A 9989-nucleotide genomic window follows, 5' to 3' on the forward strand; every position below is an offset into this window, starting at 1 on the left:
CCCTGGCTGCCGGTGATGGGCACGGGCTTGTCCGAGGGGCAGGAGGCCTGCAGGCCGGGACCCTGGGAGAAGCCTCCCTCAGAGGTGCTGCTCCCTCGGTGACACCTGAAAACGCTGTTTGGTACTTGAGGCCTGTACCTGAGCTTGGGCTTCAGGTGAACCCAAATTCGTCCCTAACTTACCCGAGGAGTAACACTTGCGTTAGGCAAGCACCTTAGAGTTACGAGTGAGGACAGAAGTCCTGGCAGTGACCCTCTGTTTTCTGGTCTCTTCTCCGGCAACACCCGGTCGCCAGATCCTACCCTGAAGCTGGTGCAGGACAACCCCTGTCTGACAGAGTTCATCACCTGCGTGCTGGCACTGCCAGAGCCCAGCCCGAGCATCCTCTCCTTTACTCTGCGCTTAGCTGGGATACTCGCCGCTTCTGAAAACCGCTTCCAACACCTGCAGGTGAGTAGGCTACCCAGGTACCTACTGCCACAGGTCTGTCCACTCCTTCTGTATGGAGAACACCTGAAAAAATATGTATTCTGCTTCTACAATTTCTGGCTGTTGTGGTTTTAACCCGGCAGGTAGCTGAAACAACCACATAGCTATTTGAATCCAGCAGATAGCTAAAACAACCACACAGCTGTTTGCTCACCCTCCCCCTGTGCAGCGGGATGGGGGAGAGAATCAGGGAAAAAAAGGTAGACCGTGTCGGTTGAGATAAAGACAGTTTAATAGGACGGGAAAAAAAGAATAATGATAATAATAATAATGATAAAAGAATATACAAGACAATAACGCACAGCACAGAGCCGCGGCCCCTCCGTGGGCAACTCCCTCAGTTTATATACTGGGCATGACGTCATATGGTATGGAATATCCCTTTGGCCAGCCTGGGTCAGCTGCCCTGGCTGTGTGTCCCCCCAGCTTCCTGTGCACCCCCTGCCTTCTCGCTAGCAGGCCAGAGCATGGGAAGCTGAAAAGTCCTTGACGGCTTAGCAACAACTAAAAACACCAGTATGTTATAAACATTATTTTCATCCCATATCCAAAACACGGCACTATACCAGCTATTAGGAAGAAAATTAACTATCCCAGCCAAAACCAGGACACTGGCATACATCAAACAACTCAGCAAACAGTGACATGATAATGAAGACCTACAATCATACCATTCATTTTCAGTTCTCATGTACAGCTGCTGTCTTTTTAGTTCTGTCTTGCCACAGTAGCACTATGAATGCTAATACATAGTGCTTTTCATTTTCGGTTCAAAACAGTATATGAGATAACACAGTCTCATAGCAGTCATTGCAAAATACTGTATCCCTGGACAGATCCTGTTGATGTAAACTGCAATAACGGATGTGGTTTTCCCTCCTTAGAACGTTGACAGGAAGTCTCTGATTCCCTGCAGAAATGAGGGAGCTTTTTAAAACCCTGCTTTCTACAATAGAATACATTTATAGTACAAAACTTAAAACCCAAACGGCTTTGAGGGAAGAGATGCATACAAATGCATAAAGCATTCTAATGGAACTGATGTATACGTAAGTTGTCCCTAGCGTCTTAAAAACAAGCAGTTTTGGTTTTGAACACCTTTATTGCCTAGTCCATGAAAGAGACGGATGTTGAGTTTAAGCATGGGAATCAGAAAATTTTCTATTTTATTGATACTTCTAGCAAGAGGAGGTTTCACTACAGGATTGATACTCTTGACTTGGATGACAGAGCAGCCTCTCCACTCCCCTTGAGCCCCTTTGCTTACTATTCACTCTGTGTGTTCTCCTCTGGCCTCAGCAGGAGAAGCTGTTGGCCAGGCTCTTTGGCAGGGATGGGCCTCTGACGAGCGCAGTGTGGGAAGATGCATCTGTGCGAAGTGGCTGGGTGGAGGGTGTGCACAGCATGATGCATCCCCAGCCTGCCCTCCACTTCCTCTGCAATGGTGGTGAGTACTTCTAGGACTGGGAACTCCCCAAATTCTCTGCATCTCTTCCATTCCAGTCTGTTGCTCAGATGTCAAATGAGAGAGACAGGAGTTTTCATTTATTTGGGGTAAAAGTAAGCCATTTGTCAAAAACAGTGAAGTCACTGAAATACGGTGGTTTTTTTGTTAAATTAATCATGAATTTTTTTTAATTTTTTTTTTTTCCCAAACACTGAAGACTGTGCCCTTTTTAGAGGGGAAGAGGGCACATCTTATGAAACACATGATAAAAATAGCTTATATATAATAATAATAATAGCTTATAGCCTTCTGTATTCTTATCTGTAATTCTTACTACAAGGTACATTTCAGCACGATTTTAGTAGTGTAGAAAAACTAACCAGGGGCTCATTTATCTCTTAATACATTTGCAGTCCCATTATTGCTTTGCAAGTATGTAAGTTCTGCTGTTTACACCAACTTTAGATCCCATGTACAGAGGGGCCTAAAAGACTGGATTGCAGCATGTGCATGTCCATGTGATGGAAAAGTAGTACTGTTGCTGGCATTCATGTTTTTCTTACTGGTTGTGTCCAGGCTCCTTCCATAAATACACAGTGAGTGTGCTGTCAACTCTCCTAATATTACTAAAGTTCTATTGAAGTCCTCTTCTGTTCCTGAGTTATTAAAACACCTGAAGATCTGAAAACAATTTGACTTTCTTCTTTTGTTTGCTGTTTGTTTACTTCTTTCTTGTTAAGGACTGGATGACTTTGAAATGTCATAGAGACTACAAAATAAAGTATAAAAAACCCTGCCAACACCATTATAAAGCTGTGTGGTACTTGAATTAGAATAATATATGGTTGGAGTGCAACAAGGCTCCACCTCACAATAGGAAGGCTGTTGTTTTTACCTCCAGTGACTTGTTTTGTTTTCACACAGGAGGCATAGATGTGATCTTCACTCTGCAAGGGGATCCCAGCCTGTTTGTGGCTTCAGCTGCCAGTCAGCTTCTGGTGCACATGCTCACCCTCTCTGTAGAGTCTGAAACGACTAAACCTGTCAGTACAAAGGACTGTGACTGGCCAGCGTGTGCCCAAATGATTATAAAGCGTATAGAAGATTCCCTTCAGTCCAGCTCTGCCTCTCACATCGAGCAGTCATTAAAACTGTTAACTAGCTTGTTTGGCAGTTGTCGTGCTACGTGGACTGAAGTACTTTGGTTAGGCATAGCAAAGCAAATAGAATCCTTTTTGACGGAAGAGACTGTTCAAGCAGAGCACATGCTGGCGAATCTTTTGCTTAACATGGCATGGTAAAGATCTTCTGGGACCTTGGATCCAGTGATGAAATATATCTGTTTTCCACCATCTAACAGGACATATTACTTACACTTCTTTCTTCTCAGGTCCCCTGTGTTTTGTGACAGTGAAGGCAGTTTTTGGACATTAGTGACTTCTGCTCTGGAACACTTAACCCCAGTACAAGTGGGTCCTTTGGCAGTGGGAATTCTGAGGCTCTACAAATGGTAGGACTTACTGCCATAAAATTTTTGCACTCTGCAAATGTTTCTGTACTAGTATCTCAGGTGTCTTTCCAAGAACTGTTTTTTTCCTCACTGCGTTTTCCACTACATTCCTTAATATGTAAGACTGGTTGGCAAGAACCATACAGTTTCAAAGAGAGAGAGCTGAAAGGAGCCAATATCATGTTTTAGGTGTATACACTTGCATCTTATGTACAGCCAGCCAGTTTCAGGAGGAAGCAGCAAATTTCTTTAATTTTATACTGCTAAGGTTGATTAAGATGGATACAGTCTGACTGCCTGTCAAATCCAATAGTCTCTGTTCAGTTTCCTCTTTCACAAAAACACTGACTAGTGTAAGAGCTTTCACTGCTGTTCAGCAGAAGTGTGCATCTGGAGACTGTCAATAGTTGTAGAATAAGTTAGCTCAGAAGGAACTTGTAGAGGTGATACAATTCAACCTCTTGCTCAGTGCAGGGCTAACTTCAAAGATAGATCAGGTTGCTCAAGGCCTTCACCATTCAAGTTTCAAATATCTCCAATGGTGAGGTTTCCACAGCTTCTTTAGGCAATCTATTCTAGTGCTTAACCACTTTCATTTCATGATGAAAATTATTTTCTGTATATTCAGTTGGAATCTACCCTGTTCCAAATTAAGATTCTTGTCTTGTGCACCTCTGAGAAGTCTGCCTGCATCTTCTCCATAATTGCCCTTTAGGTAGTGAAAAAGCACGAAGAAATCATCAGATGTTAAATGAATACAGCACATATGAATACTGATTTACAGGCTAAGTAACACCTGTGTCTTAAGATATAAGGACACCATTTTGTTGACAAGAAATGCCTCTCTCTAAACTCCCTTCTTACACAGAATCCCACTCTATATGCATAGCTTGATAAAGCTGCTTATAAATTCCAGAGCTATTTCTCTTCTGCTTCCAGTTAGCCAGGGGAGCTCGAAAGAAGGCTTGAATTGTGATAGTACTGTCATTGCTGGCTTGTTTAAAAGCCTGCATGAAAAAAATGATTCGGCTCAGCATTTGGGGGCAGGTGTTTGGGAAGGAATTTAAGTGTTCTTGTTTTGGTAACTGCTGTTTCCTCCTTGAAGCCCACAAGATGTGAGGATTCAGGCACTGACTGTTCTACTTCAGCCAATGGACTGTATTTTGAGAGCAGCCTCCCAGCCTCTGGAATATGCAGGTACAGTTGTGATAGAAAAATTAGAGGCTAGTCTGCTTGCCAGTGTTTTAAGTGTCTGGTGCAGACAAAACTGGAGGAAGAAGAGTAGAAGAAGTCAAGAACAGTAGCAGTGTTTGTGGTGAAGTGCAGCATCCTGCTGTCAGTTGCATTTGAAAGGATATTCATACTGCATCACCTGAAAATCTTGATTAACTTTAAAAACCACAGTCCTTTGTACTCACTAACAACCTAAGCTCTTCCCTCCTTTGGTTCTCTAGGTTTGCTGGATGTGTCTGTTAGTGATCCCGCCACTGTTGAAAGTCTTCTGTCCTCCAAGTCATCTTGTATTAGTCTTCTGTGTCAGACCCTTGCTCATCTGGAGGAGCTGCTGTCTCTGGTAACGTTCAGGGAAGGAAAAAAGCCTGGGGATCAAACTGGTCCTTGAAAGACAGCGTTAAGACTGTTTGCAAACTTTTGCAATAGAGCTTAACAGAACATGGAGGGGAGTTGACAGTGAGGACTTTCATATATTAAAGAAATCTAGCACAGTAGACTCCAAACAGGAAGACAGAGGAATAGTGAGGCTTGTAAAGAGGGACTGCACTTAATTTTAAATCCATCTTCACAAGCTTTATTACCATACCTTACTACTTCTGCAATTATTGATCCAGTGAAAAAACAAATTGAACTGCTTTCCCAAGCAGTGAGAAGAATCTCCTTCCATCTGTGCAATAGTTCTTGGGAGAGATGAAGATAATTTGTTAATTTGTTTGTAGTTGTTAGCATTATGGTACCTTAAGAACATGCTAGATATCGCAATTTTTGCTGCCTCTTGACCAAAAACTCCTGCTCTGTATGCATGCTTGAGACTTTTGCAGGAAACTTTTTTTCTTTCTCCCATTCCACTAGATTCGTTTGCCAGTGGATTTGCCCTATACATCTTTGCTACGCTCTCTCATGACAATATTACAATTCTGCAATGGCTTCCTGAGTCCAGCTTCTCCTCTGGGAAGGACAATAAGCAGAATCTTGATCAATTGCTTCAGAGTACAAAGGTCAGCTCTTGATGTCCTAGCAGCACTCTCGGAGCGAAAAGGTGAGTTAATCTTTGCAGTTTAATTTTTCTTAAATTTTGGAAATACTTGACTAGTCTGTAATTGCAGAATTTTTCGTTCCCCTTCAGTAATCTTTTTGTATGAAGACTACCACTTCCATTTCTGAAAATTGTTCATTTTTTTCCAATTCTTCCTACTGTCTTGGCTGACCTTACTTTCTGTTGATGAGCTAGGGCAGATAGTGCTGTAAGTAAGAAGATTTTAGTGGCTGTGAGAAATTGGATGTTTCTCCTTTACTCTGAGGACTGTACTTGCTTTTTTCCCAAAACAGTTTTATAATCCCATGTCTGTCTGTTTCAGCAGTTGAACTGTGATTCAGCTGCTCCTTCTCTCACTGTTGGTCTCTGTGTTTCAGGCTGTGACACGCTCATAGGAAGTCTATTTGATGTCCTTCTGGCATACCTGGAGAGTCCGAACACCAACCCTACTGTGAGTATAGAACTAAGGAGAGATCCAAGTTTATTAGCTTGCCCCAGTGCGATGTAGTTCTCAGAAATTGTCTGACAATAGTTGTTTTTCAGCACAGTTTGTATTAGAATATGTAGGAGAACTTGTCTCTGTTCTGGGTGGCTTGCAGGAAATAGCTAAAATCCTCATGAGCGAATAACTGACCAACGCGTGGAGTGTTCTTGAAAAGACAGGAGCCATCACGTCTAAGAATAGTGCCAACATACTCAACTTGACGTGGCCCTTAAGTATTGAATTCTTTGCATTAAGGGGTTTTCTTTTCTTGCTTTCTTTTGTTTGAATGACTCTGACAACTGCCAAACAAAAGCTGGAGGTACTAGAACATATTAATACTAAGCTGAGAACAGGCATTTTCTAGGTGTTTGTTAGAAATGTTATATCAGCGCCATTTATTTGTGGCTTGCTTCTTAGTAAGAAAGCATATGTACTTGTTTACTCTGAGAATTTCCATGTAAGTTTGAGGCTAAAACAAATTTTATCTAGCATAAAGGCACAATGCCTCCTCCTGCAGTAAAGTAAGTCTGCTTTATATTGCTTCAGGTTCTAAAGAAGACATTTCAAGCTACATCCAAGTGGTTGGTACGCTTGCAGGAACTGTCCTGCTCCAACAGTCAGTGGCAACAAATGGAGAAGATTTTGGAAGGTAATGAAGCTATTCAAGTTGGGACAAACAGCAGCTAGTGGCATATATGAAATCTGCTCTTGCCTACCTTTCAGGCTCAAACCGCTTAGGATTCATTTGTTCACAATTATGTTGAATTTAGGTTTAGCTGCCCAAATAGTGCTTTGAAGAACTCTGAGAAGCACGCAGCAGCAGCAAAAGGGATTCCATCAGATAAAATGATACAGAGGTTGTACAGTGATTGCTTCAGTAAGGCTTGTTGCCTTTTGTGTCCATTCAAGCTTGTCACTGGGCTTTTACAGATGTGTTTCTGCTGCTGCAGAAGCGTTTGTGCAGTCCTTGCTGGGAAGTAAGAGATTCTTCTCTGGAGTTCCTCACTGTCCTCATTAAATGCTTGAGAGGTAGGTGCAAAGGTTTAACAGCTCAGATTGGAGGAGTATTTCTTTTAATGTTATGAAAGTCAGTCAGGCTGGTGAACATCTGCTGACCTGTAACTGGAGGGCTATGAAAAGAAAGAAGTGTCAAGATTTTTACTCTTAGGTCATGATCAAAATCTGACAAAGAGATTAATAAACTTACCCTACTTTTCTGTTGAACTCAGATCGCTGTGCCTTTCTTAATTGCAGTTTTGGTGAGTTAAACTGAGGGGTGTTGAGACAGTCACGTATGTTGAGACATGTATGTCAAGGCAGGTGACAACACTTAATGGCAGATAATACTTTCCCTTTTTTCACTTTGCTCTGCAGTGGAGTCTGTCTGGTTTCACTCAGCAAGCTGGGGGCTGGGATTTAGGAGGCTAAAAGCCTAGGTGTGCTTTGCATGCTGTGGATTAATTACTGATTTTTCCACTTATAGCTCGGGTTTTGCAGCAGGTAGCACTAAGGCAATGTTAATTCTCCTACAGTAGCTCTGCGATACTAGATGAGAGGGGGATGTTGTAAAGTACTGTTGTCCCCAAGTCACAAAGGAAGTATCCAGAACACTCAGCTGCATTAGCAGTTTACCCTGCAGCCCCTCTCTGTGTTGCAGTTGCATTGTTTTTCTTTGCCATATGCCTTGACAGCAAGAAAGGAAGGCTATTTTTTCCTCTTTGAAGCAAAGGCATAAGTTTGATGAGGCTGAAACCATGTCCCCACTTGCCTGGAGGAAGTTTTTTCTTGCCACTGGAACATCTGTAAACGGGTTTTTCGAAGTTCCAGTGTCTAGCAGGGCTTGACTGAAAGTCACCAAACTGCTGGAAAACAGGGAGCCTGACACAGAGCATCTGTGCTCTTGTGAGCTGCTGCCTGGTCTCCGCAGTGGCTCAGCTCACTGGCAGCTGTCCCTACAGTCAGTGGGCATCCTTGTATGACGCAAAGAACTGTTTGCATTGGAAACAGCTTCGTGCTCGGAGAGAATAAAGCCTTACTTCTTTGGATTGCTGTCTTGTTTACAGACCAGGATGAGTTCAGGCAGTCTCTCCTGTCTTCAGAGGTGCTGAGGCTTACAGAAAATCTTCTTGAGGATCCAGAAAGCTATGTGCGAGCTAGTGCTGTGACTGCTATGGGACACTTGGCCTTCATTACCTACTTTGCTCCAGAGTCACCTGTCACAGGGAATCAGTATAATAAAGAGGTATGATGACTGTGTAGCCCACTGCAGAATCAAGCAGAACTACACATCAGTTTACTGCAGTACTACTTACAACTTTCTTCACGAGTTATCCACAGTCTCATGCAGGCAGATTTCACCACCAGTAATGAAAGGACTAGATTTCCTTCTGCTGTTCTTGTTTCTTTGCATGTTCCTCCCCTCGTTGTGATTTCTCTTTGTCTTTTTACATTCAGAACACTGTAGCAAAGCTTCAAGAAATCTTGTCAATGGACCCAGAGGGCTTTCCTAGGAGGGCTGTGATCAGCGTCTTCACCAAGTGGCTGAGACAAGGCTGCACAGGTCAGCTGGAAGATACAGAGCAGTTTGTCTCTAGAGTGATCCAAACTGTGGAGCATGACTTAGACTGGGAAGTCAGACTTGGTGGCTTGGAACTGGTTGAAATTTTCTGTAGTCAGACAATTTGCCAACTTGGCCTTTCTAAATGCCCATACGTTCCTGCCTTATCTGCAGTCACTAGTTCCAGTCATCGGAATGAGTCACTGCAGGTATTTTGCCGAACAAAACTGTTCAGCTTTTTATTTCGGTCTTTGTGTGACTGTGACAAACCAGTAGGTCAGAGAGCCTGTGATATACTGCTTGTCTTAAGAGGTAATTTCTATCCAGTTAGTACCCTGAAGGATTCACAAGTGACTGGAGATTCACCTGCAGGACATGGCATTGCCTGGTTACAAAGGACACTAAGGCAGGGTTCTCTGGCCCAGAACTTCCCCACAGATGATGGTGATGGGGTGGATTTTCAAGATCCAGAGAGCATGATGCTAGCTTTGGGTACAATAGACTTAGAAGAGCTACATGATGAGCTAAATAAAAGTAGTGACCATGTGGAAAAAAGCCCTCAGTCCCTCTTACAAGACATCCTTGCTACCGTGGGGACCATAGAGGAAAATGAAGCTGACTGTTACTGAAGACCTCTTTTGCTCTGAGGATGCAGTGCATAGGCAGTTTTCTTCTGGAGGAGAATGTTTTGCTACCAGTCACAAAGTCCTTCTGTTGAGAGAGGATAAAAAGAAGTGTTATGCTGAACAGAGAAAAGGATGGTCTTGTTAGCTGTTAAGTGGGTTGGTTAGAAAATCTTTAACAAAAAATTAATCAGTATTAAAGTGTAGTCTCCAATAAACTCTGATTTGTTTTTCAAAGTAACACATTAAGAAATGCATTTGTTCTTAAGTTCTGTGTCTTCTAAGAAAGCACCAAACCATGCCTACATAAGGAAACATTTTTAAAAAACAAAACAGTGACTGAAAACAAGTTGTTGCATGCTCCTTTTAGAGCCAGAGTAACTAGAACTGATGAAGACTGGTTTTAAGGGACACTTGTTTTGACCTTGTCTATATCTCCATTCTAAAAACAGAGTTCTCAAGTTCCCTGTTGCATTTTGAGGTCTAGAGCAGAAGGTGGCATTTAAGGAGTCAAAAGCTGTTTATCCTTAACATTACAAACTTTCTTCTATAGAAAACATACTTGTTTGATCTCAGCAGTGACATGAAAAGGCTGACTTTGTTTTTAATT

At 42.5% G+C, this 9989-nt stretch overlaps 1 protein-coding gene across 1 annotated transcript; it reads left to right on the forward strand.

Moving 5' to 3' along the window:
* Positions 1 to 205: 205 nt before the first annotated feature.
* BRAT1 (BRCA1-associated ATM activator 1) lies at positions 206 to 9385 on the forward strand (the record flags this gene model as incomplete). The annotated part of the gene is made up of 12 exons (XM_010288604.1): positions 206 to 450; positions 1789 to 1936; positions 2861 to 3233; positions 3327 to 3446; positions 4552 to 4643; positions 4901 to 5019; positions 5532 to 5718; positions 6093 to 6166; positions 6746 to 6848; positions 7130 to 7228; positions 8263 to 8441; positions 8654 to 9385. Coding segments are annotated over 12 exons (2471 nt in total), but the record flags the coding sequence as incomplete, so codon positions are not given.
* Between the last annotated feature and the right edge of the window lie 604 nt (positions 9386 to 9989).

Source organism: Phaethon lepturus, unplaced genomic scaffold, assembly GCF_000687285.1.
Source record: "Phaethon lepturus isolate BGI_N335 unplaced genomic scaffold, ASM68728v1 scaffold13886, whole genome shotgun sequence".
Lineage (NCBI taxonomy): Eukaryota > Metazoa > Chordata > Aves > Phaethontiformes > Phaethontidae > Phaethon > Phaethon lepturus.